General features: G+C 32.2%; 5 protein-coding genes across 11 annotated transcripts; 3 read left to right on the plus strand and 2 right to left on the minus strand.

The window, feature by feature from the left end:
* The first annotated feature begins 5,834 nt into the window (after positions 1–5,834).
* On the plus strand, positions 5,835–6,721 carry MT2A (metallothionein 2A). The gene is made up of 3 exons (XM_022911803.2): positions 5,835–5,993; positions 6,178–6,258; positions 6,349–6,721. The coding sequence occupies exons 1-3, from the start codon at positions 5,929–5,931 to the stop codon at positions 6,437–6,439; spliced, it is 237 nt and encodes a 78-aa protein (XP_022767538.1). The 5' UTR covers positions 5,835–5,928; the 3' UTR covers positions 6,440–6,721.
* Positions 6,722–7,054: 333 nt separating this feature from the next.
* LOC111311939 (kinesin-like protein KIN-10B) lies at positions 7,055–10,965 on the minus strand. Of its 3 annotated transcripts, XM_089761559.1 has the most exons (14): positions 10,529–10,825; positions 10,252–10,420; positions 9,589–9,982; positions 9,411–9,499; positions 9,294–9,338; positions 8,898–9,193; positions 8,740–8,803; positions 8,524–8,611; positions 8,085–8,380; positions 7,954–8,000; positions 7,824–7,845; positions 7,675–7,737; positions 7,548–7,586; positions 7,055–7,459 (listed from the first exon to the last, which is right to left on the minus strand). In XM_089761559.1, exons 1-14 carry the CDS (start codon positions 10,732–10,734, stop codon positions 7,379–7,381), a joined length of 1,899 nt encoding a protein of 632 aa, XP_089617685.1. In that variant the 5' UTR covers positions 10,735–10,825; the 3' UTR covers positions 7,055–7,378. The 3 variants fall into 3 exon arrangements, with proteins under 3 accessions (XP_089617685.1, XP_022767537.2, XP_089617682.1); XM_022911802.2 differs by having other exon boundaries at positions 9,294–9,499; positions 10,529–10,965; XM_089761556.1 differs by having other exon boundaries at positions 7,148–7,459; positions 8,085–8,377; positions 9,294–9,499.
* A 2,270-nt stretch (positions 10,966–13,235) lies between these two features.
* On the plus strand, positions 13,236–16,991 carry LOC111311941 (transcription factor MYB3R-3). The gene is made up of 8 exons (XM_022911804.2): positions 13,236–13,425; positions 13,865–14,016; positions 14,354–14,405; positions 14,644–14,701; positions 14,955–15,049; positions 15,137–15,240; positions 15,526–15,654; positions 15,818–16,991. The coding sequence occupies exons 2-8, from the start codon at positions 13,871–13,873 to the stop codon at positions 16,905–16,907; spliced, it is 1,674 nt and encodes a 557-aa protein (XP_022767539.1). The 5' UTR covers positions 13,236–13,425; positions 13,865–13,870; the 3' UTR covers positions 16,908–16,991.
* LOC111311944 (methyl-CpG-binding domain-containing protein 5-like) lies at positions 16,783–21,006 on the plus strand. Of its 2 annotated transcripts, none has more exons than XM_022911813.2 (4): positions 16,783–16,917; positions 18,717–19,000; positions 20,315–20,503; positions 20,600–21,006. In XM_022911813.2, the coding sequence occupies exons 2-4, from the start codon at positions 18,719–18,721 to the stop codon at positions 20,849–20,851; spliced, it is 723 nt and encodes a 240-aa protein (XP_022767548.1). In that variant the 5' UTR covers positions 16,783–16,917; positions 18,717–18,718; the 3' UTR covers positions 20,852–21,006. The 2 variants fall into 2 exon arrangements, with proteins under 2 accessions (XP_022767548.1, XP_089617700.1); XM_089761574.1 differs by having other exon boundaries at positions 16,810–16,917; positions 18,694–19,000.
* On the minus strand, positions 20,998–24,825 carry LOC111311943 (transcription factor AS1-like). Of its 4 annotated transcripts, none has more exons than XM_089761569.1 (3): positions 24,657–24,804; positions 23,076–23,169; positions 21,278–22,632 (listed from the first exon to the last, which is right to left on the minus strand). In XM_089761569.1, exon 3 carries the CDS (start codon positions 22,580–22,582, stop codon positions 21,509–21,511), a length of 1,074 nt encoding a protein of 357 aa, XP_089617695.1. In that variant the 5' UTR covers positions 22,583–22,632; positions 23,076–23,169; positions 24,657–24,804; the 3' UTR covers positions 21,278–21,508. The 4 variants fall into 4 exon arrangements, with proteins under 4 accessions (XP_022767546.1, XP_089617695.1, XP_089617692.1 ...); XM_089761566.1 differs by having other exon boundaries at positions 23,076–23,194; positions 24,657–24,796; XM_022911811.2 differs by lacking the exon at positions 23,076–23,169 and having other exon boundaries at positions 20,998–22,632; positions 24,657–24,825.
* Between the last annotated feature and the right edge of the window lie 598 nt (positions 24,826–25,423).

The raw sequence follows: 25,423 nt of genomic DNA on the forward strand, positions 1-25,423 counted from the left end.
GACTTCTAAAGATTTTTAAATTGTTCCTTATATCATTGTTCATCACAAACTAGTAAGGCAAACCAATCCTCACCCATCACAGGCTACTAACGAAAAAAATTTAATTTGAGTGAGAGTATTTCGCTAGTCATTGTAGAGATTATCATCTCATGAAAGCATAAGTACTTTACTTCCTCCTAAGAAGAACGGAACCTGAGTATAGAGCTCATGTAATACAAATGCATGTGATAGTGTGTGTGAATGAAGATATAGGTTTCATGCCCCAAAAATAAAAGATAGATAACATAAATTATTACAATTTAAAACCATTAGACCAAAGAACAAAATAAATTTAAAAGTTTATGGCTTGACTCTCTATAGCTTCTCCGGTGAAGCTGTTAAACTATCATAACATATAGATTTGTAAATCTATAGCTAGACTTAGCAAAAAGAGTTGCTACCAATCTTTTTTTATCTAGGTGTGATTGGTCACTTAAGAAGTCTATCCTCTTAAGGAACTTCTAAGCTTGACTAAAGGTCCCTAAAAGAATAAGTTCAAGTTTACTAACTAGAACATGATTCGAGAGTTTGGTTATATGTGAAAAAAGTTATAGCAACCCTACATAACTATCCAAATGATGGTACCATATTATTTTAAATTTATCCTAGGGTTTTGGTTCTAATGGTTTTAATTTTTATGTTGAATATTAGAAATAATTCATAAGATTCTTTCATCAATCTGGTAAAATTTTTAAAAATATTTTTTTACATAAAAAATATTCAAAAATCTCATTTGATTTCTTGAAGAGGCTTTATCATCGAAAAAAAATTTAATTATTTTTTTTATTGTCGAAAATATATATAATTATTTCACAATTTGGGCTAAATTAAAAATATTTTTTTATTTTAAATTTTTAAATTCTCCACCATTTAGGCCTATTTAGAAATTCTTTTTATTTATTTATTTATTTATTTGAATTTCTAAATTTTTCACCATTTTAGCCTATTTAAAAATTTATTTTTATTTTTCTTTTTTTTGAAAGAAAATAATATGATAATTATTTTTCTTGAAGTTTTATTTAAATTTTTTCACCATTTGAGATAAATTTAAAAAAATTTCTCACATAGAGATTTATTAAAAAATTTACCATTTGAAATTTCTAAAAATCTCATTATTAGATAATTATCACATATTTTCAACCAAAATTTTATTTTTTTATTTTTTCTTTTTTGATTGAAAATAAATATTAAGTATTGTTATTGAATCTTTTTCTAAATTATTCCACAATTTGAAACAAATTTAGATAAAATTTCTTACCTAAAAATTTTATAAAAATTTATCATTTGAAATTTCTATAAATTTTCATCATTAGATAATTAATACTTATTCTCAAAAATATTTTATTTTTATTTTATATTTTTAAAATTTTTTTTTGTAATTTTCTCTAAAATTTAATCATGCAGAAATATTTAAAAATAAATAAACAAATAAGATAATCAAATAAATACCAAAATATAATATTATTATATATTTTGTCCTTATCAAATATAAAAATACCTTTTCAAGAATTATGCATGAAATAAAGTAATTAAATAATCAAATAAAGAATGATAGAACTAAGAAAAAAAAAAAATCAAAATTTGACTAAAATGAAGACAAACACGTGAGTCTCCTTGAAAAATCTTCAAATCAATTCAAGCTTTATCAAATCACTTTACTTTCTTTGGTTTTTTCACTTACCCTTCTTGCATTGTTTCTTAAAAAGAAAAAACAAAAAAACCTTTTTTAAAATTATTTTTAGCACCTTCTCTCCTTCTATCTCTCTACAAAAAAAGTACCAAAAACCTAGCCTTAAGAAAATGGTGGGTAATATAGGCAAGTGGCTACTGGTAACAGTATGAGGCAGGTTGTAGCTTGGATGAATTAAGAGGAAGGTTCGACTGATAATGAACTATTTAGGAAGTAATTGATGCTTACTGGGATTTGCTCGATTGCTTTCTCCCTCTCTCTCAATACTGCTGTGTGATTTTTCTCTTTGATTGCTTGTTTTTGTGTTTTCTCTTTCTGTGTTCTTTTGTATGCTTTTCTGTCTATATTTATAAAATCAAAATCACATAATCCCAATCCAAACAAAAATTCAAATTCCTTTTGCATTTCAACTTCAACCTTTAAATTCAATTCAAATACCCAACTTCAATCAAACTTTATCACATATTTTTTGGTTTTTTTCATTTTTTAATTTTTTTATATTTTTTATTGACAAAACTAATCTTAATAGACTCTCAGGAAGATTAAAATGTCTACAATTAGCTTAAGTAAATTCTAATTAAATTTATTATGAATTGAGAAATAAAAAAAAATATTATAGTTGATTTAAAAAAAAATCTTACTTGATAAAGTGAATAATATATTTAGTAAAATAGTGTATCTCATCATAAATAAATATGTTAGTTCTTATAGTAAGAATAAACTAATAAAAAGAAGGATTAAATTAATACTAAAAAAAATACGTTTAGCATATATGCTTCATAGGACGTTGAAAAAGTTATATAATTAAGAATTACAAATAATTGGGGTTTTTCTAAGTTGTTTTGATATTTATACATTTTTTTAATATTTTCTTGAAACATTAATACTAAAAGTTTATGACAATTATTGATTTAAATTTAAATTTTATTTTAATTTAAATATATCTAAATTTATTTTTTAAAGCTGATAGATTGTTTATTATAATTATTTTTATTTATTAAAAATATTAAAGATATTAAATAATATTTTTAAAAATTTTGATAAGTTTAAATAATTATGTTAAGTATAGATAAATTAAATAGATAAATTATTTTAAAATTTTTTAAAAATTGAGATTAGATGATGTACAAAAATTTTTTTATTAAAATTTAAATTAGTTTTTTATTAAAATTTAAAATTTTTAAAATATATTTTTATAAATAATTTAAAATTATTAAAAATCTTATGTATTATCTTAATAAAAAATTTAAAAAATTATTTTATATATTTAAAAAAATTATCAACATAAATATTTATTTCAGTAAATACTACTATCAGAATCTGCCGAACAATTATTTCATACATTTTAAGAGCTGTCAACTAACGATTTTGATTGTTCGGCAGATTCTGTTTCAGTACATTTTGACCTTTAGTATCGCGTATTGTCGAGGAGTTTGTTATTCTTACACTCGCATTCAAGGAGCGTGGAAAGCACTGTCAGGTTGTTAAGTGCAGCATTCATTGAAGAACGCGCCATGGAGCGTGAATATTGAAGTCAAGTGAAGATCAGACACCGCCTTTCACTGATCGAAGCAAGGTTTCATGGGAACCCAGAGGCAAAATCATCGGTTGCCTTCGCGACAAATTATCAAACATAAATGAGTTTAATTGGTATTTAAGGCTCAAATAATTTTTTTGTATAAAGGTATGACATGGAGCTTAATATTTATGAAATTATGAATTTCTTATAATAATATATTTTAATAATTTTGCTACAGTAATTATGCCCAACTTATTTCAAATTTTATTTTTTTTTCTAATTGTCATAAAAAAAATTTTAATTTAATTTTTAATCAAATCTTAAATGAACCGACCACGCGCATGTTTTATAAGACAAGAATAATTGGTAAGTAAAAGTTCTAAATTTTTAAATATAAATTTCAAAATTTACAAAGCATGTGTTTTAGTAAATACATATTAATTTGTAAGTTTTTTTATTTGCTTGTTAATTCTTTTTTTATATATATTAAAAGTTATTTGATTATGATGGCAGTTTTGATTAATACATACAATCTCATAAAAAATGTCTCACTTTATTGAAATAAAATTCATTAATAACTAATTTTTCTTTATGATCAGCTGATTTTTTCTAAGTTTATTGATACATTGTTTAGTAAAATCAAAAAATTATTCTAATGAGAGTGTGAAAAATGATTTGGACTAAGTGAAAAATGTTATTACATTTGATATTAAGGTTAAAAGAAAAACTTGTTCCACTCCCAAATGATTAAATAAATACATATTTTTCGTAAAAAATATATATAAATACGTTTTACACATAATTATTATTATCATAAATAATAACATAGTTAAGATTTTTTTGGATTTTTTTTTTGTTTGAGATTTTTTAATATTGAAAGTTATTTTGGGCTTTGATTAATCTAAAGTCGAATTGGGTCAGACTTTATAAGAGGAGTAAGTTTTCTTAAGTTTATTTCTTTTTATTTATAAGATTCGAAACCGAAACTTTACTTAAAAAAAGTTGAATTTCTTACTATTTTGAATCAAGATTTTTTTGAGTATTTACTTTTTAGTTATGAACTGAGTATTAAGTAATAGTAATGAGTGAAGTGGTTAAAAAATTATAAAAAAATAAATTTAGAGAAAAATTTTAAAGGTATCAAATAAAAAAATTATTTTTTAAAATTTTAGTTTTTTTAATTTTAAAAATATCATTCTATTTTTAGATTAGCATCCGCCTCGAGCAGTAAATAATTTTTTTTGTTGGCTAAGGATTAAGGAACCAAAGCATTAAAATGTATATGTAAATAGATATTTATAGCTAGGCTTTCCCATTTTTCTAACGTGTTAGAAAAGAAACCTTATCAACTATAATTACTATGCATTAGAAAATAAATTTAATGCCTTATTGATGACCAATGTCACTTCTGGTTTCTTGATTTTGAAGTTAAATTTTTTTCAAAATTCAAATAAGCAAAAAATTGACATTAAATTAAAAATGTCACATGAAAATAATACCAAACTAGAAAACTTACCTCGGGTCACAATTTTTTTAATATGAAAAAATAGTAGATATTTATAAAATAATATTTAATGTTAATAAATCAATAAATTTATTCAATTGAAATTATAATAATGCATAAATTTAATTTTTTAATGATTCAAAATAAATAATTTATACTTTTTTAATATTAAAATATAAAATAAAATCAAATTGAAATATACAAATTTTGATTTAATTTATAGATATTTATATTATTAAATTGATTTTTTAAATTTAAATTATATTAAATATTAATTACATTCATCCACATTCAATAGGAGTCAATTGAATTTATGAATACCAAACATTCATTAATGATTAAGTTCATGAATAATTAAATTCAAGTAATTTTATTTTGATTTATATTTATTTATATTATTCAATAAATATATGAATTTAAATTTAAAATTCAAATGATATAAAAAATGAAATCACTTTTAATTAATTAAATTTATAAATATTGTAAATTTATAAATTATTAAATTCATAAATAATTAAATTTATGTAATATAAAATAAAAAATAATAGTATTAACTAATAATAATCTAAACATACATATCATACAAGAGAATTTATATAATCAAAATATAAAAAAAATTCAATATTATTTTTTAAAGAAAAAAAATCAATAAAAAAGATTCTGTAGAGAAAACTAAATGCATGATTTTTTAGAAATAAACGTATGTTAGATGACTTGACCTAAACAGGTTAGGATTACCAAAGGGTTAAATTAATGTGGACCCTTGATTGGAAATTGGAGATAAAAGAAACACGTCTCAAAGGCCCATCACCTAAATCATCACCACTGATCTGACTCCTGATCAAACCTACTTAGATCGGACGGCAAGTCATGATGAGTAAGAGGAAAAACGTAGAAAACACTATAGTAGTCCACACTGGCAGTAGAAAAGCACAAAAGGAGAGAGAGATAACATCGACAGATAACGTGGAAGAGCCGGTAAAGCGTTAATTGGAAAGCGGATAACATGACGTAATATCATAACACGTGGACGGTTGATATTTAACTTCTCTCGTCTCTCCCGATCGATAAATTCATAGGCCTATGGCTTTTAGCAAACCCGTTCAAGTGTTTCTCTCTTCATAGCTGTTTTATTTGCGTCAAAATCCTTTAAATTTTTAAATCAGAAAAGTGAAAATGTCTTGCTGTGGAGGAAACTGTGGCTGCGGCTCTGGCTGCAAGTGCGGAAGTGGCTGTGGAGGGTAATTAAACCATTTTTTCCTCAGTCCTGCTGTGAAAATTTCCCTTCTTTCTTGCAGTTATGCTTTTTAAATGACTTAAAATTTTTTTTTTTTTTCCATTGAAGAGTATCTTCAAAATCGTGTATTTTTGTCATTGATCAAGCTTTTCTTGCTACTTGTTTTTTTTTTTTTTTTGATCTTGTAGATGCAAGATGTACCCCGACATGAGCTTTGCCGAGAAGACCACAACCGAGACTCTTGTTCTTGGCGTGGCACCTAACAAAGCGTACGTATCGGAAAGATCAAGACAAGAAAAAGAGAACTTGCTTGTAAAAGTTTTTAAGGTTTCTGATCCCTGTTTTCTAATTGCATGCAGGCACTTTGAGGGAGCTGAGATGGAAGTTGGGGCTGAGAACGGCTGCAAGTGTGGGGACAACTGCACTTGCAACCCCTGCAATTGTAAATAATGAAAGAAAAAAAAAACTCCCTGGCCTCTCTTTTAACAAATAATAATTAGTATGTTTTTGAAGTTGAGTCTCTGGCTTTATTAGAATAAAGTAGCCATGGCTTGTCTATCAGTAAATCTTCTTCATATAAATAGATATAATGAAGTAATAGTATTTACTAGTTTTTATGTCCAATGTGAGCGTGTTTGCTTTCTCAGAATATATTATGATTAGTTATGTTTTGTGTAAGAAAGTAAGTCAGTTTTCTAATGAATGAACTGAAAGCTCGGTGTTTCTCTTTGATTTTTCGATGTGATTTTTGTGATGAGGAATATGGGATTTGGATGCAGAATTTTAAGATGATTTTCATTTAGTTGTAATTGAGGTGTGTGATTTCGGATGGAAATCAAAACCCAAGACGAAGACTTTCTTGCCAGTTTAAATGACTGAAAATAATGGAAGAATGGTCCTTCATTTACTGTGAACTGTGCGGCATGCATGTTCCTGCAATTTCATTTGGCAATGAAAAAGGATACACAGGTAACCATTAATTAAGCTCTCGGGATGAGTTGAAATGGACGTAACATTGTTTAACACGGGATGATGCTATAGCTATGCACATGGGAATACATATTGTAAAGTGCAATACTGGGAAACTATCATGTAAATAAATGATTGGTAAATTTTGGGTCTCTAGAGTCTGGACAGAAATGGGATTGAAAGTATGTTGCAATAAGAACATTTTACTGCTCTAAACTTAACTTGAAGTACAATAGTAAATGTACTGCATGAAAATGATTTCAAGAATGCTACTAATACAATCTGAAGTGACAAAGCAAGAAATAATGATTTGAAGAATGTTAAAGATTGGCCTCATTTTGTCTTAATTTAAACAACATTAAAGTCTATTAGATTAATCTCAGACCGTTGCAATAGAGAAGATTAAAATGCAATCCTTTGTTATGAACAACTGGTTCTTGGTGTTGCAATTTCTGGTCTATCAAATATTCCTTTAGCAGCTTTGCTGAACAAGTTGTAAACCTGCAAAGATGATGATAATAAGCAAATTAGTTTCCTTTGGTCATATTTGTTTCATGACTATGGTGGGAAATGAGAATTATTCTGTTACCTGCTTTGATGAAAGGCCAATCTTTTCCAAGTCACTTAGCTGCAACAAACCGAAAGTGACTGCTCAGTTTTACTCGTTAAAACAACTTGTTTGAAAATAGCGTAGAAAAAGTCTACTCTTTGCTTACCGATCTTAAAGGGCTGGTTTCTCTGAGTTCAATTATGTACTCGGTCATCTTCGATCCAATCCCCTAAACCATATACAAAATGACAAATGAATTACAGAAACAAGGACATTAAGGTGTTATCTGAATAGTATTACTCAGCTGAACTGTACCTTTAGGCCCAGTAACTCTTCTCTGCAAATATAGTAGCCAATGAGGAAAATCAGATTCATTTTTCACCAAATAAAATGAAGACAATGCTAATATGTAGGAAATGAAGAGATTCTGACATAATAAACTAACCTGCTAGCAGTATTTAAGAACTCAATATATTCTTGAATAAGAGAGCTCTACACAAAAATTTTATGAGGTCAGAACAACGGCTGAAATAGGGTTAATAGGGATTTGGTAGGTAGTATAAGACATATAAATACCTTCAAGTTAGAGCTCCATACGTTAAATTTGTCAAGTGGGGTGCCAACATTTTGGAATTTGTTGGTTGCACTGGTGATGGAAGGCGTTTGGGGAGTGTGTGGCTCATATAATAACGAAAATTGATCCTTGGATGATCGTTCCTTGAGGGGTTCTGGAATTATATTGGAATGAATGGGGGATAGGACCTTTCTTAGAGGGCTTTGCATTGCAGTTTTCCTCTCATTAACTGGGGACAATTCAATGGTATCAACCGAGTTTTTGACTGTTGTATCCTCTTCCTTGCTAGATAGTTCTTCTACAAATTGACGCAAACATAAGAAACTTTTTGCCAATCACTTAAAAAAAAAAAAAAGGTCAAAAGTTTTGATTAATTCAGCACTAGGCACTAGGCAGTCCAGACAGATTGATGTCCATAAATCTTATAGATAAATAACATACCAGCTAAGTTCATAGTTGATTCCAACATAATCTCCTCAAAATCAGCTCCAGTTTCCCCTTCATTGCCCTCAACAGAAACATGGAAACTCTGGAATGGTACTTTGACATTTTAGTAATGTAGAAATGTAGATTTAAGAAAAAATGTTCTCCTATAGCTTAAGCATAAGCAAAAACTAAAGTAAAAGCTAATACTGTTTCTTAGTTAATAGAACTTACCTCCAAATAAGAATTAACAACCCCTTCTTTGTTGAATAAATTTCTGGAAGTCACAGATAAACCACTGCATATATGTTTAACGAATCAACTAGTGAATCTGTCTATGAACACAGCTAGCTCTGAAGGAGGAAATTCAAATGCTACTAGTTATTCTATACCTGTGTTTGGCATTAGAAGTACAATCTTTGGCAGAAGTTTTGACTTTACAAGAGCTGTTATAATTAAGCTTCTTCGCAGAGCTTGCTTTGCTGAGGAATCGAGAAGCAAATGGTCCCATTCTTTGTGCACTCTTTGTCTTGCCTTTTGATTCAAGCCAGGCTTTCAGTTTTGCTTCCATATCAACTTTATCCTTTGGAGTCTCAAGTTTTCGAGCTGAAGAAATAGCATTTGAAATATGACGAGACCTAGCAGCCAAGCTAACAGTGTGAACAGATTCTTGGTACTCTCCAGGATTCTGTTCAAGAAACAAGGAGAACATTGATAAAAAAAAGGGACATTTGTAAATAACATGGGTCAAAAGGGTACATGTTTTGGGCTAACTGGGAAATCCCCACCAGGCAAGCAACCATCAAGGCACGGCTAGTTCCTCCAAGAGAGTCCTGCAATATTCGAGTTAATTTGCTTTCTCGATAGGGTACTCGTGGTTTGTTGTTGTTCAATGCATAAATTACATTTGACAAAGCAAATAAGGACTGGTTGATCTTAGCGCTTTCTTGGAGACGGATGCCTTCATTGCAGGTCCTCCTATTATCCTCATTACCTAATAAACCATAATGCAAATTAGTAATGTGACCTGCTAGACATTACCTCAAATACAACAAAAATTTCAAAATGTGCTGAATCAACAACCTGCTAAGTCTATGAGGTTCAGCTTGCCCATCAAAAAAGGCCCAGAACCATCACCAGGAGGAGTGGAAACAGAAATCACAAGGACACCATGACTTCTACTAGAAACATCATTGAGACCAGTATGTGCAACTTTCCTTCTTTGAATTCCACAAGAGAATACTTCATGAAATTCAGACATGGAATTAATAGGTATCCGAGATAGGCCCCTTAGATGAATCTGCCCATCTTTGTCATCCAAAATCGAAATTTCCTTTGTTTTGACTTCTAAAAGATCATAACACCTATCCATGTAGACCTCATAGTATGAAACCTCCGCAATGCATCCTGTGCTTTGGCATATAGACAAAATTGTGGTCATGGCCAAAGGCATTAGACCTGGCAGCTCTTCTGTTCCCTGCAAAATCAAACATATCCCCTCATCTCTTCACCATTAACATAATATCACCCTAAAGACAAGTAATTAGAAAGAAGCTGAACTGAACCATTCACTTAATTAAAAATTTAATTGTAAGGATCAAGGGGTTCGAAAGATTGGACTTAGCAAAGGCCTTGGGATTGAAACACCTAAAGATTTAAATCACTAGACCATTTGGCTACAAAGCTGTGATACCTTATAAAAGCAGTAAATCTCGGAAATAATAAGAGCTTTTCTTTTCACCATACCTGCATGGTATAAGTTTTTCCACTACCAGTAGCCCCATAAGCAAACACAGTGGCATTGAAGCCATGAAAGATTCCTGGAATCAAAGAATTGACTTCTCTGTAGAATATCCTTCTGACATTATCATCTTCTTGGTCAAAGAAAGAGTCCAATCTGTAACATTCATTTCGGCTACGATCCAACAAAAAAAAAAAAAACCCATAATCAAAAGCCAAATAAATTTCCTGTGCTCAAACATCAACCTCCCCTCCCCTCCCAACAAAAGAATCAATCTCTCACCTGGTGTTAGGATCTTTGAGATGAACAGAAACTTCATCATAATTGTCATTTTCTTGTTGATCAAGAAGAAAAATGCAGGACTTTGAATTGCCATTTCTTGCAGCAATTTCTTGAGGAAGAAAAGGACGAACTCTAACAACCACCCGGACCTTAGAAACGATGGCTTGTTTTGAAGGAGTACATAGTGTAACACTTTGGGTTTCCATTAAAACAGAAAATTTTAGGAGTAAGATGGAAGTTTTTGCAGAAAAATGTTAGAGAAAGAGAGCAGTTGACAAGACAACAACAACGACTAACAACGTTTTTCAGATGAGGATTTTGGAATTTAAAAGATTTGACCGTTGGGAGCTGCAAGGGAAGGTCATTTGAATTTGTCTCGTCAGTTGGGTTTGTGGGGTCCACCATCATTAAAAATAAAAATCTCGGTTGTTTCCAATAAAGATAGAGGAAAACGAGAGGGCTTGAATACAAAGATCGGAACGGAATTTTTTCAAATTACCTATAAGTTAAAGGATCTATGAGCAAATTTTTCTGTAATTAATAGGAGCCTTTTTCCCGTTACTTCTGTTACCTGTTAAAAGTAAACTAATTTTTTGAAAAATGGGCAAAAGACTTTTGTTCTTTTTCCCTCTTTTTTGCTGCTGTTCTTTTTAGGTAATACTCGTATCTTTTGATAATTTTATAAATTAATAGTAAATCAACGATCAATATTAAGATGGTCCAAGTGATTTTTAATTAACTTAAACCTATGATAATTATGTTAATTCGATATTCAATAAATGAAGGAGTATAGTTAAGGGACTTTAACAATACGAAGGACTGTCAGGAGAAGTGAAATGAACATACTTTATGTATCACATGAATTCATGATTGTAATTTGAGAAAACATAAATAAATAGGTTAATGAGTGTTTCGAGAACACCTATTTCCTTTAAGATCTAAAGGGGTAATTGGAAAAAGTTTGAGGAGGGATCGACAACGACAATGACAATGAGATGTGTTGGAAAATGGGAAAGCCAATTTGTCCTAATAAATTTTTAACCCTTAAAAAAGTAAGTTAATATTGATAACCTGGCAACAATAATGGAAAATGTTAGAAAATGGCAATAAGGCCAAGAAACAGAGATTAAAAAATATCACAATTTTCTTTTGTTCAAACTCCAAATTGTCAAAAGCAGAACAACATCCTCAAAACACAGCATTTGGAGGCCAAATGTTGATGACATAAAGACAATGTCCAAGAAAGAGCTTAGTTAGACCTTCACCTTCCTTAATTGCCAAAAGCCAAATCGAATGAAGTAAATTTTTGAGCCACTTGGGCTTCATTCAAATGATAAAAAAAAAAAAAAAAGAATTTGGGACTTAATTTAATTATTTTACATATTTCTTTAAAAAAATGTTTTTTTTTTTTAAGTTGAAGTTGGATTCCTAACAATTCTACCTTTGGCATTGGCCTAGAGATTTGGACAAAAATCTTGTAATTATGATCCTTTTTATATGAATAATATTATTATAAATTATATTTTTATTCTCAAACTAGAGCAGCAACAAGATGTGTCTATCATTGAAAAAAAAAAGAGTCCCCATAATTTGACATCCTACCTCCCAAGTTATTTATACAAAGGGTTTTTCATTTTTTTAACAGTAGAAAAAAAAAAGTCAGTCTCATTAAAGTCTAAGCTAGGAAATTTAATTTTTAAATATTTTAGCTTTTCACCTGACCACTTGATTATCTAATTTGCAAGCTCTAATTAAGTAATAGGAAAACTATGTCATGCCTTGTTGTTGAAATTTAAAAATTTCACCCATCTCTTTGGCGATTGTCAAATATATTTTAAAATATTTAATAAACAAATATAATGAATAAAAAATATACTATAATAATTTTAAAATTTAATTTAACCGATTTATTTAATAAAACAATTAGTAAGTTTAAAATTTAATTTTAATATATATAATTTTACACTTTATTTTTAAACTGTGATCTTTTTAAAAAAATACAGAATAATATTATAATTCAATAGTAAAACTTTTCAAACTCCACCCTCATATATAATAATAGTATTTTTTTTTTTCAAAAGGTATAGAATAATAATAGTCCTAAGTAATAATCTGGTGCTAATTAAATTTACTATTTACTGTGGTTACTTTAGAAATTACACAGTGAATTTGATCAAATTAAGTGCTTATTTTCACAGTCCAGCAGGTCCAAAATAAAACAAAAATAAATAAAAAAAGCTTGTAATTACCCACCATTGATCTCCAATCATCAAGACGTTTGGAATCAACATTGAATTTTTTTCCATCGAATAAGAAATAAAGAAAGAAGATGAAATTTAAACTCTCATTTTAATCATTAAACCAAAAAGCTAACGCTAAAATTAAAATCAATTAAAACGTAACTTTCTATTCTCGCCGCCTTTTAAAACCTCGAACACTATTCCTAAATCCAACGGTTCAAAAATACCCGCGAAACCTCATGGCGGCTTGATCACTCGCCAAACTTGTTCGACATTTAACCAACACGTGGGGCTTTGTCAAAGCTAGAGTGCCGTTTGAGGTTCAAACCTTTGCCACCACCCAACCCCTAACGTTAACTTCAGAACCGTTAAGCGATAGGTTTTGAAAAAAAACGTTAATTCCCCATAACGGCAGCTAACGGAGACGTCGGTGGTGATATATTCGTTATAATAAAACCTTCACTTTTATATTTTTAATATTTACTCACCTTTTTGTGTTTTTTTTTTTTTTTCTCTCTCTCAGTTTCAACGGGCGAGGATTTTTCGAAACGAAGGAAGCAACGTTGGAGTTCCTTTTAACAATGAAACGTTTTTCTTTTTGTTTGGCTTGAAAACGTTTTTTCTTGAAGGAGCTGGAGTTTGATTCCCGCCACTCAGGTGAGTTTAGCTTCTTGAATTAGAATTCTATGGTTTTTTTTGGGTTCTTTTTTCTTTTAATTTTTTATTTGTTTTCGCTGCTTTGATCATGTTTCTTGAACCTCAGTACCCTGGATTCGTGAAAATTTTATTGGGTTTTTACTTTTTTTGTGGTTTTAAACCCTAGAATTATTTTTAAGTGATGTGGGATGTTGGTTTTTTTTTATGTGTTTTGATTTGTTTTTATCTGATTAGTGAGTTTAAGATCTGGGTTTTGTCTTTTTCTGTGTCTGACGGTGGTGGGATTGGAGATTTTGGTTAAAAGATGGAATTTTAAGGGTTTGGAGTCATCATGAATAAGTTATTAAAGTTTTTCCTTTTATTTGTTTGTTTGTTGGTTTTTTCTCTTTATTAGTCTTTTTAGTTTATTATAATTTTGGGGTTTTGGAGATGATTGTAGAAAGAGATGATTGACTTAAAGATAGAGGAATGTTGTCTTGAGAATAAACAATTAACCACCGCATCAAGTTCTTCTGTATCCGAAGGCGGTGGCAGTGCAGTTGTAAAGTCCCCAGGCATATCCAGTCCTGCTCCAACATCACCAAATCAGCGGTACTGTCCCTTAATAACTTCTTTAGCTTTTTTGTTTTTTGCCTATAGCTAAACTTGCTTCATAATATTGTAGTTCTTTGCATCACAATTGGGGTTGGATTGTTTTGTTAAATGTAGTGTTTGGATTCTGTTGATTTCGCTTTTACATGTTCACACTTTTGTTTTTGGTCAAGTTTACAATTGCATGGATTACATTAGATGTGGATGCACCGGTACTGATTGTTGAGCGTTTCTTTGTAGTGCTCGAACTTGTTGTTTAATCGATTTGCATTGTGTTTTATTATTTTGAACAATGTTTCTGCCAGTTGAGAGTAATTGTGTTATACTGTATCTGCAGGAGGACGACTGGCCCTATTAGACGTGCAAAAGGTGGATGGACACCAGAGGAGGTTAAACATTTTTTCTCTTTGTATTTGCATTAATTTATAGGAATTACTATGTATATAAAATGCTTCTTTTTATTTATATCCTATCATTTGGTTAGATAATCATTAAGTCCTAGTGAGTTGTTTAATCATCTAGCATAGGTTCTAGAACAATTGAAGTTTCATTCAATGTTTACTCATGTTCATGCTTTGCTGCTGCAGCCTGTTTTTTAACATTATTTTCTTTTTTTATTGATTACAGGATGAGACATTAAGAAATGCTGTCGCAGCATTTAAGGGGAAGAGTTGGAAAAAAATAGGTTTCCTTCATTCTAAGAGTTTGCTTATTTGTTATTTGTGCTATGTTTATCTACCAGCTGTTTTTTTCCAATGTGACAAAGCTGATATTTGATTTTTTTCTAGAATTTATTATATCGTATCTATGTTGTCTAACAGAAAATTAACTGAGGGTCATGCATATTGGATAAAAGCATCACCTTGACCTTTTCACTGTTGTAATTATAGTATCAGATTTCTATTTGAAGGTCTTAAAATTTGCGTATGCTTGTGCAGCTGAATTTTTTCCGGATAGGTCAGAAGTGCAATGTCTACACAGATGGCAGAAGGTCCTAAACCCAGATCTTGTTAAAGGACCTTGGACTCAAGAGGTAGGCATTTTATGCTTATTCTTTTATGCTATCTATATTTGCAGTTCATAAAATAATCATTAGACTTTCTGTTGTTTTTTTTCCCAGGAGGATGATAAAATTATTGAACTTGTATCAAAATATGGGCCCACAAAATGGTCTGTTATTGCAAAATCTTTGCCTGGACGGATAGGGAAACAATGCCGTGAGAGGTGATTTATTAAACTTCTTTTTATTTGCATTCCCTAAGAGTCCTTGAAGTGCCAAGGATTTAAACGTTGATATGATTTTCCCTCACTTCAAATGATTGCCTGCCTTTTATTTTTATTTGTTATTAAGTAGACTATGTACTATAGTTTATTGACTAAGTTTTGTATGATGAGGCTATTGCTGTTGTTTATTTTTTTGGTAATCCACTTTGGTGTCCTAATGCTACTATGTTCATGTAAAGCAATGAAATGGTTTGATTATTCCATGCTTAATCAATGTTTCTGCAGATGGCACAATCATTTGAATCCTCATATAAAGAAGGATGCTTGGACGTTAGAGGAGGAATTGGCCCTTATGGATGCACATCGGATATATGGGAACAAGTGGGCTGAAATAGCTAAAGTTTTACTGGGAAGGTATCATTCTTTTGTAGTTTCTGACACATGTTACATAGTTCAGGTTCTAAAGCTTAGTCCAGCATAGTTGACAAATGAGATTTTGGTAAATTATTTTGAAATCCAGTTGAGGTTTTTGTAATAGCATGCTAGCTTTAACTCATATTGAATTTGATTTATGCAGGACTGATAATGCAATTAAGAATCACTGGAATAGTTCATTGAAGAAGAAGTTAGATTTCTATTTGGCTACAGGGATGCTTCCACCAGTTGTGAAGAATGGTCTCCAAAATGGGACTAAGGATATAAATATAACTGTTACAACCAGAAATTTAATTGTTTGTTCAAAAAAAGAATCAGATTCAACAGCACAAACATCATCAGGAACAACAGATATATGTAAGCCAGAGGAAGATGGAAAAGATCGGTTGGAGTTCTCTGCTCCAGTTCAAGATATGGCTACTTCATCAAGGGTTATTCCAAATGACTCTGCTGATACTGAAACTGCAGAGTGCAAGCCCTGGCCATCTGATGGAAGTCCCTGCTGCTGTAACTCAGAGTCAGGAATGAACTTTGAGAGTTGCAGGGTCAGCTCTGCAATTGTTGAAGACAAAGTTGTTGAGAAACAAGTACGGTGTGGTACTTCAACCTCTGGTTCTTTATGTTATGAGCCACCTAGGTTGCAAGGTGGTACTTCATTAGATTCAGATAATTTAAACAAGAAAGGCATGCAGCATGAATGCACCTCTACTCCTATTACATCACCCATTAGTTTCTTCACTCCGCCTAGTGTGAAGGGCAGTGGTTTAAGTGCACACAGTCCTGAGTCTATTCTCAGAATTGCTGCTAAGAGCTTCCCGAATACACCTTCTATATTTCGAAAGAGAAAGACAGGAGCTCAATCGCTTACACTTCCTAATAGAATAGGAAAAATAAATGAGGAAACAGTCAAGGATAGGATTCAATTATCTGGTGAACAGGAAAGAACTGAAAATAGTCTGGAACAGGCTCAATTTCGTGATGGGAGTTCAGTTGAGAATCCTGCTTGTCGAGGCAATGGCAGCATTGGACCTAATTGTACAGCATTTAATGCATCTCCTCCATACCGATTAAGATCTAAAAGAACTGCTGTTTTTAAGTCTGTGGAGAGACAACTTGAGTTCATATTTGATAAAGAGAGGCATGAAGATAATTCAAAATCTTCGGATGTATCAGTGAATGGTAGCTCTCATATTGAAGATTGCTTGCATGCAACGAAGATGGGGGTCAGATAGAGCTTAAACTGTAAGTTATGGTGTTGTGATTTCTATATGTTCAATCTTTGCTTAAAATACAAGAAAGTAAAGAGAAATTTTATACTTTTTTTCTGTGGTTTTCTACATTGACTGTAAGTCAGTTGTCTTCATGCTTAGGATGAAATATCTGCAGCTCCACTTTGCTTGAAGATAGATTAAACTACCACGATAAACATTACCCCCACTGAAACTTTGCAATCACCATAAACACAGAATCATGTTTTTCCGTGTAATAACTTTTTGCTCTCCTTAATTCTATTCAGTTCTCTATCGGCTTACTGATGATATCAAATTAAAGATGTAACAGTTGTCATTTATTTTCAGCCTGTTATACACATAAACACACACCCTTCTAAATCCATTTTGAAAAATATTGACTGACCATTATGTGATCCTTTTTTCACGAATAGAAAATTTGTTACCTATTTATAAGTGAGTTAACATGGAATAATTGAACATCTTAATGGTAGAATTTGGTTTTCGAGCTAGTCTGCCAATCCTGATATAATGGCCATTAAAATAAATTTGAACAGAAAAAGCTAGTATCTCTAAACTTTGGACTTTCTTTGGTGCAGAAAATCTTACTAAAAGAACCAAGGAAAATCAAGAGATTAGAAAATGACATTAAAATTCCTTGTCTTAAAAGAAACTCACCTACAAGGATGAATCCAACATTTTTTGGGGGAGGGCATAAACAAAGCAATGGCGGAGGATGATGGCTTCCCGAAGATTTACATTTATTATCTCGTAAATTTGGGATGAGTTATATCAATTCCTTTTCCTAGACATTTTCGATGTTAACCTTAACAAACACTAGAAAATAGAACAGAGTGGATAGTATTATCCGTAACCGAACAGAAGCCAAAGCAAAGCCCTTCTTTAAAATTAAAGTGGCACAAACACATGTATTAAACACTTAAAAAGCCAACCCAAATCCCCAACCATGTAAAAACAATCAATCAACCGGCTAGAGTCTACATATATAGATGTAGCCATCTACTTAAACCAGCAGAAACATTTAAGGGAAGAGTTGCTGTCTCGTGAAAATGTTAAAAACTATTTTACGACATGCTACGTGCCCGCATAATTGAGAAAGATTTAACCGCTTTACATTAGAAAATATAGCTCCACTTTCCTGAGACGAAAATGGAAGCCATTTAAAGAGCATATTTTTCATTAAAAATTGTTAAAAGCATTTTGGAAATAAACTCAAAAAATTTATAGAAAAAAGGATCAAGAAACTCCCCAAATAAGTAATGTAGCTAAATAACACTAGTTATGGACTTCACTAATCTTTTCCACTATAATTCCTCTAAAATTTATTCAAAATTTCCAAAACTTTTTGTTTTTACTTGTATATGAAAAAAAAATATATTTAGGAGTATTTTTATTAAAAATCTCAAAGAATAAGTCAAAATATAAATAAAATTGCACTAAAAATAGGTATGAAAATAATGAAATTTTATATATGGGAACAAAGCTTATTAGCAATATGAAACTTTGGATTTGGGTTTAATACTAATTAAGTAACTGCATTTAATATTTTGTCCAAATTCTGCAAGTCTGTTTCTTACATTCCTTACTTGCCACTCTGCTCCTCGTTGCATGTATTTGACAACTCAAAAAGAATCTTATTTTCTCTCCCTCCCTGGATTTTCCCTATATATTTTTTTTCTTTTTTTTTTTTCTAATAGTTATCGTTACTTATTTTCCTCCGCCTGCATTTTGATTAACTTTGGAGCCCCAGTTCTGTTCTGAAACCCAGGCTTAATTTGTTTGAGTGTTTAGAAATGGTGGATACCACCGGGGATTCAACATTAACGCAAAAATTATCTGATAAGAAGGAGCAAAAACCAGAAGAAAACCTAGAAACTGAGCCCAAAATGGATGAAACTGATGATGAGATTATAACTGAAGCACAACCATTGGCATGGAAGCCACCTGCAGATAATTTTCATTACCAACTACTTATGCCTGCTTATAAAGATGGGCAGTGTTATGGATTGCCAAAGGGATGGCAAGTTGAGCAAAGACCCCGCACTTCCCCAAAGTACATTGGCAAAGTAGACCAGGTTGCTTTAACATCTCTCAACTTTTTAATTTGTTTTGGTAATAATTGCTTCTTTTTCTTTGGCTTTTGAATGTATATTTTGTAGCTTTGATTGGTGGAGATGCATTAAAAAATGAGATATGTCAATCTGACCATTTTTAGATCAGCAAATGTTATGCTGATGAGCTGATCTATTGATTATGACCCTTTTGGAACTTATGTCCAATATATTTTTCCTTTGGTCTCAATAAAAATAATTAAGTTCTTTTCTTTTCATAACTGTAACTGGTTCAATTTCCTCTCACTAATGAAGGACTTGAAGGCTCAAATGTAAGATTTATCAAATCTAAGAAAGTGATATACATATAATACTAATTGGTTTTTTGATTGCTCATAATATTGATTAAATTATGCAAATGAAGCACCAAAAAAAGAGACAAGCGACATATAGGAAATCTTTGTTTTGGGCTCGTGGAAACAACTTAATCAAAAGTACGAAGTAATGAATTCCCTATATCAGTTATAAATATAGGAGGCAATGGTGATTTTTCAGAGACCTACAGTAATGATATTTCCCCCAAAACTCTGAACTAAGCCAAACTATTTTGTTGAAAATTATTGACATATACAAGCCTTTGTTCACCTTGATATATGATATTCTATATAAGATCTTACTTTTGTAATTCTCCTCAAATTTGTGCATGAAAATTACTCACCTTATGATCTTCAAATGAGTGGCATGCAATGAAAATTAAGCCTTTCTGTTGCAGCAAATGTTAACAGATTTATCACAGTATATGCTCATTTCATTTCAATGAAAGACTCCAAATCCATAACAAAATGCAATAGATGCTTTTCTAATCTCCATGAAAGCTATGTATGCTTATTGTTATTCTAAAATGATATTTTCATACATCCATATATCTATCATTTGTCGTTATATTTGTTATTAATATTATATATATATATATATATACGTGCATTCACATGCACACACATATTTATCGTTACCCTGTCGTTAATATATTAATATATGTGTATTTAGGTGCATATATGTATGTTTGTCATTATTTTATCATGATATCTTTATAAACGTATACTATTTGTCGTACTTTATCAGTAATATATCATATATACACGTGCATGCATGGGCACATGTGGACATATACCTAGGTATGCAACTTTTATTAGTTGATTCTCATGTTTACCATCCATTAAATGATAATGATCATGAGATTAGAAAAATGCATTTAATTATCAGGGCCTTGCTTCATATATGTGCCAATTAATCAGGACTTGGAAGTAGTAACTTGACAAGGCTTATCCTCAATTGCAGTATTACTATGAGCCCGGGACAAATAGGCAGTTTCGATCATTGAAGGCTGTTCGGAGGCACTTGCAAGTAATCTCAGGGAAACAACATCAGCAACTACCTCGACCTCGACGAGAAATTGATGAGCAAGCGTCAAAGCAAAAAGATGAGCATACACCAGTGGCAATACAACATGGACATCGGTCTGATGAGGTGAGTAGGGGATAACATTGTAACTTAGCTTTGGCTTCTTTGCTGCCGCTTTGGCGGCTTGGCTGCTATAAAATGTACGTTTATATCTATATGTAGGCTTCGAGGAGCTCCAATGGGCATTCGAGGAACAAACTTAGGAGAAAGAGGAAGAGAGCTTCCAGCAGTTTTGAGTTTGACCATGCAAACCCTCCGGAGAAAGTAACATGGGCTCTTACTGATGCTGAAAGTGATCAGTGGAACCCCTTTGTTGGTGAAAAAACCGTTCCAGAAGCTGTCAAGGATTTATGGGTTGACACATTTGTGTCTCTGATCTATCAGAAGAACAAGCACCAAAGCTCTAACTTGTAAGGGTAATCTTCCCTTTTCAGCATTACAAGACAGAAATGCAATTAGAACTTCCCTACAGTATCGATGGTGCAAAAGTTCCCTATAGAACTTTGGACATTGGTAGATACGCCTGGACAGAAATGCTTACATAAATGTGGAGAAATGAATTCCCATAATCATCTTCCGCAAAGTTTCCTTGAAAGAAATCATATAAGCTAAAATACAAAAAGATACAACTTCAATTTCCAAATTACATAAGCAAGGGCTAAAGTGAACAAGATAACAATAATATACAAACATTTCGTCTCTCAATTCACAAACCCCCCATTGGCAGGTATTACAGACATCTGCCCCCATGTATGTGAAATCAGATTCCTTATCTCCCTGAAGCCAATGCCATATCTGAAAAACAAGCCTATCCTCCCATTCCGAGAAGGATTCAAACTGTTTCATGCAATAATTGGAATACAAATTTAATATATTTTAAGAGTTGAATGCAAGATAGAGCATGTTCAGCTAATGCTACTTTCATTCAGAGTGTCCATCCGATAAGAAGATAGTAATATAAATAGACATATATAGTAGAATTTGAGAAGAGAATGGTCGCATAATCAAAAACAATGTGCGGTAATGCCGTCTATTGAAAGCAGAATGCAGACTGCACATAATAGATCTTCCTCACCGGCCATTAGGCTCAGCGAGCCTGGGTCTGCATCCCATTTGTTCAAGGAACTTAGTAAGTCGCAAGTGCTTCGCAGCCCATTGCTCAGCTAATTTTTGCTCCTTTGCTTCAGCATCCCTCCTTAGCCCTTCCAGCTGTTCCCTATATTCAGCTTCAATTCTATCAAGAGTAGCCTTCTGCTCTTCCCTCAGAGCCTTGACCTTTGACTCTATTTCTTCCATTTTCTCCCTTCTACGACATGCCTTCTCTGATTCCAGTTGTAACTCTACCCTTCTTAACCTCCAGGCAGCTTCCTTTTCATGTGCAACCCAAGCACGGTGCCCTTCTTCCAGCTCCCTGCAGCACTCCGCCAGTTCAGATATCAGCAGGTTCTCACCACAAGGAGGAACTGACCCAATGGGTGCCATATTTACTAAAGCAACAGGGGTATTTTCTGACATCTTCTCAGGCTGCAGCCATGGGATTGGGGGAGTAGCTGCCACTGTCGAGGGAGATAAGCTTAAAGTCACAGAAGGGGATGGTGGCCTGACAGCAGAGGCATTACTGGAATTAGAAAGCCAAGGTGGAAGTACAGTTGGTGTAGGGGAAGGTGGGTCAGTATGAAGAAAGCCCCCATTAGAAGTAGCCATAGGAAAGGCTGAGCTATGCCGCTCTTTCACTAGTTTCTCTGCAAAAGTTTCTAGTATCCTATCGTACTTGCCCTCCTCAATTGGGTCAACTGTCTTATTCTTCTCCTTTTGTTCCCTTTGTTGCTTCTCCTTGAACACCTCCCACCACTTGCCCAGTCTTTTAGCAGTTCTGCCAGGGACTTCAGCTGCAATTTTCTTCCATTTATTGCCGTGTTTAGCTTGAAGATGGATTACAAGTCGCTGCTCCTCTTCAGTAAGAGATCCCTTCTTGATACCAGGTTTGAGGTAGTTATTCCACCTTTCTAAGCAAGATTTTGCATCCCTGTTTAGGGGTGCGTTCATGCGCTGTGACAAAAGGTTCCACTCCCTTGGTCCATATTGTTTCACGTATGCACGTAACAAAGCGTCCTCTTCAGCTCTCCAACGCTGCCTCTCCTTCATTTCCAGGTGCAAACACCACTTCCCATTGCCCTAAGCTCCTCATAATGTATCTACAAGAAGATGCATAAGTTTAATCATCACTTTGCTAATATGCAAGTGATGACAACTGGATCCAACAGTTACAAACTAAAAATCAGTAAAAGGACTAAATGACATTAGTAATTAAGGATGAACTTTATAACAAAACTTTATAACAAATGTCATAGCCCATAGAAGAGACAGAGCTGTTCCTCCACTGTACTTACTAGTCCTGCACTAAAACAAGTATCATAAAACCAAGGGTATAACACATGGAAATTTGACGAAAAGTACCATGAGCATGACACGCCCTGGCAATTGTAACCCCAATCTTCATGCAGAATTATAATAACCACACGACACATAAGTTACCACTGTATGGGCCATAAACTTCTGCAATATGATCCATTGAGACCAGGAGCCACTCAAGAATAATTTCAGACAATTAAAAGTGAAAATCAAGAACTCCAAATACCTTCCAAATATTCTCGATTCAGATAGCTAATAGTTTACAACCATAGAAATGGCAACTTTTGCTCACAATACCATAAGCCAGGTACCAATGAAGTCTGAAAGCAAATATGTATAAGGAAACTGATTGAATAACAATGTCAGAATCTCTCACTTGTACAGAGAAATAGCAATAATAAAGGCAAAGCTAAAAACAACACCTAAAGTTCTCTAGTTTCAACTAAGAATCGACGAAATTGCTGGAAGGTCAATAAACAGATGTCTAGCTAATCATCAAAATGAGGATGCACAATCATGCTGTTTAATAAATGTGTCCCGTCCATAAATGATGATAAGTGCTGGTACAACTTGGCATTGATTATAAAGTGAAGTACAAAATTTGAGCAGCATAATGCTACCAAACACTGCACATAAATGACAAGGAGAAAGGGTTCAAATTGGAAAAAAAAAATGAATGCTTAAATTTTAAAATATGATCAAATATCACCAGAAGAAGGCTTTTAAGCAATAACTGAATACAAAGCTTTCAGCTCTGTCATAGCAAAACCAATTATACAGCACTTGAGGACAAACAATATCGGATTCTGCAAAACAATGTGCAAAAAGATGACATGTGGTACAATAATTGATAAAACTCATATCCAAGATTCTCTATTTGATGCTGAATTTGTGTTTATAAAGCTCCCTAGCGGCCCCTGACATCATCATATTGCAACCAAATTGTACGGCAACATATTGTATATACCGCAATATAGGGAGACTTTCATCCATACACTGCTATAAACCAAACTACTTTTACCCTCATTTAAGCTATTAACTAAAACTAATCTACCAAAACATCCCATAGAAAATGTCTAAAGAAACTGTATGAGAAAACCCAATGACAGTTTATTCAAGATGGGAAGTAAATAATCAATCAAACAAGGATGTTAAGAGTTGTATAAACCACCAAATTTCAAGATATTTATAAAATCATATGCTATGTTTATGATTCAAAAATCTTCAGAAAATTACAGTTTCAGGACAGAAGTATGGGATTCATCACAGATTTGGTTGGATGTGAATATTCCCCGGATAAGGCCCGGAATATTTCTGAATTTTAGCAAGAAAAGATGTTCATAGATAATTCTTAATAAATAATTATTCCTTAGAGAAACCCAATTTTAAGAATAGATTTGAAAAAACAAAGGAAACTTTGTTATCCAAAAGGAGATACTTCAAGTAAAAAGTAACATCTTTTCGCCATAATTTATCCACAAAGAATTTGTTTATCATGTTTAAGATTATCTTTAAACAAATATATCACGGTTAACCAGTCAAGGGATTTATCACAGCCCTCTAAATCTTCAAATAAAAACTCCACATTGATTCACCGTTTGGCTGCCAAGAAAACTAAGAAATATAAAGGAAGACCGAAATTTTATAAAGGAAAAAAAAAACTTTTGCAGAAAAAGCAAAACAGAACCTTCAAAACAGATTCTTTCGAGCACAAAGAGCAAGCTTTTTGTAAGTTCACTAACCACGACTAGAGAGTATGAAGTAAAAATTGGTCAAAACAAGTTTAAAAATGAGAAAAACATCTTACCATATTTTCTTTGTTTCAAGTTTCCAAATTTAAACTCTGTGTTCGTTGCATCTTCTAGCTTTAAATCTCCGACAACAGCTCAAAATGAAAAGGAAAATAAAAAACAGAACCGAAACAACCAAACAAAACACTCTCCCAAGTCTCAGACAAACGAAGAAAAAGATACAGTGAGAGAGAGAGAGAGAGAGTGAGTGAAAATGAAAAAAATATATAAAAAAGTTACAGCGTTGTAAAACAGTGAAATTTAGAGAGAGAGAGAGAGATCCGACATTGGGGCGTGAAAGAGGGGGCACGCCAGTGGGACTGAGAAGAGAAGTAAACGGAACCAAATAAAACCAAACCAATAATTAAAAAAAAAAAAAACTCTGGAAAGATAAAAAGAGAAGAGCGCTGGGAAAGGTCGGTATTATTATAAGAAAGGAAGAGCCGATGGATGCTGATGTGTTATATTCTTTTAGGGAATGTGATTGCGCCAGCATGTCCGGAAACCTGCCTCCCCTTCCCTTGTCTTTCCCTTGACCCTCTTATTTCCTTCACTCTTCCCCCCTACCCTACGATTCCTATAGACAGACAGAGTTTTTTTTATATAAAAAATTAAAAAAAAAAAAGAAAAGGTGAAGGTAAGCTCGATTAAAACTGCCGAGAGAAAGAGAAGGCGTACGCTCGATTTCAGCGCTTAATATGCGCCTGCCTCCCTCCATTCTTTTCGCTGCATTCTATTTGGATTTCCATTTTTTTAATTAATACTTGAAACGTAAATCAATTTA

The sequence above is a fragment of the Durio zibethinus genome, chromosome 1 (assembly GCF_047325235.1).
Source record: "Durio zibethinus cultivar Kanyao isolate XHJ-2024 chromosome 1, ASM4732523v1, whole genome shotgun sequence".
NCBI lineage: Eukaryota > Viridiplantae > Streptophyta > Magnoliopsida > Malvales > Malvaceae > Durio > Durio zibethinus.

Excerpts from the sequence above, each read along its gene's own strand:
- MT2A (XM_022911803.2), top strand. The coding sequence starts at position 5,929 with ATGTCTTGCTGTGGAGGAAACTGTGGCTGCGGCTCTGGCTGCAAGTGC. Across the intron at positions 5,994-6,177 it reads TGCGGAAGTGGCTGTGGAGG|ATGCAAGATGTACCCCGACA; the intron begins GTAATTAAACCA and ends TTGATCTTGTAG. Across the intron at positions 6,259-6,348 it reads GGCGTGGCACCTAACAAAGC|GCACTTTGAGGGAGCTGAGA; the intron begins GTACGTATCGGA and ends AATTGCATGCAG.
- LOC111311939 (XM_022911802.2), bottom strand. The coding sequence starts at position 10,734 with ATGGAAACCCAAAGTGTTACACTATGTACTCCTTCAAAACAAGCCATC. Across the intron at positions 7,738-7,823 it reads AAGAGTTACTGGGCCTAAAG|GGGATTGGATCGAAGATGAC; the intron begins GTACAGTTCAGC and ends TATATGGTTTAG. Across the intron at positions 7,587-7,674 it reads AAACCAGCCCTTTAAGATCG|CTAAGTGACTTGGAAAAGAT; the intron begins GTAAGCAAAGAG and ends GGTTTGTTGCAG.
- LOC111311941 (XM_022911804.2), top strand. The coding sequence starts at position 13,871 with ATGATTGACTTAAAGATAGAGGAATGTTGTCTTGAGAATAAACAATTA. Across the intron at positions 14,017-14,353 it reads CCAACATCACCAAATCAGCG|GAGGACGACTGGCCCTATTA; the intron begins GTACTGTCCCTT and ends CTGTATCTGCAG. Across the intron at positions 15,241-15,525 it reads GGGAAACAATGCCGTGAGAG|ATGGCACAATCATTTGAATC; the intron begins GTGATTTATTAA and ends ATGTTTCTGCAG.
- LOC111311944 (XM_022911813.2), top strand. The coding sequence starts at position 18,719 with ATGGTGGATACCACCGGGGATTCAACATTAACGCAAAAATTATCTGAT. Across the intron at positions 19,001-20,314 it reads ACATTGGCAAAGTAGACCAG|TATTACTATGAGCCCGGGAC; the intron begins GTTGCTTTAACA and ends CCTCAATTGCAG. Across the intron at positions 20,504-20,599 it reads ATGGACATCGGTCTGATGAG|GCTTCGAGGAGCTCCAATGG; the intron begins GTGAGTAGGGGA and ends ATCTATATGTAG.
- LOC111311943 (XM_022911811.2), bottom strand. The coding sequence starts at position 22,582 with ATGAAGGAGAGGCAGCGTTGGAGAGCTGAAGAGGACGCTTTGTTACGT.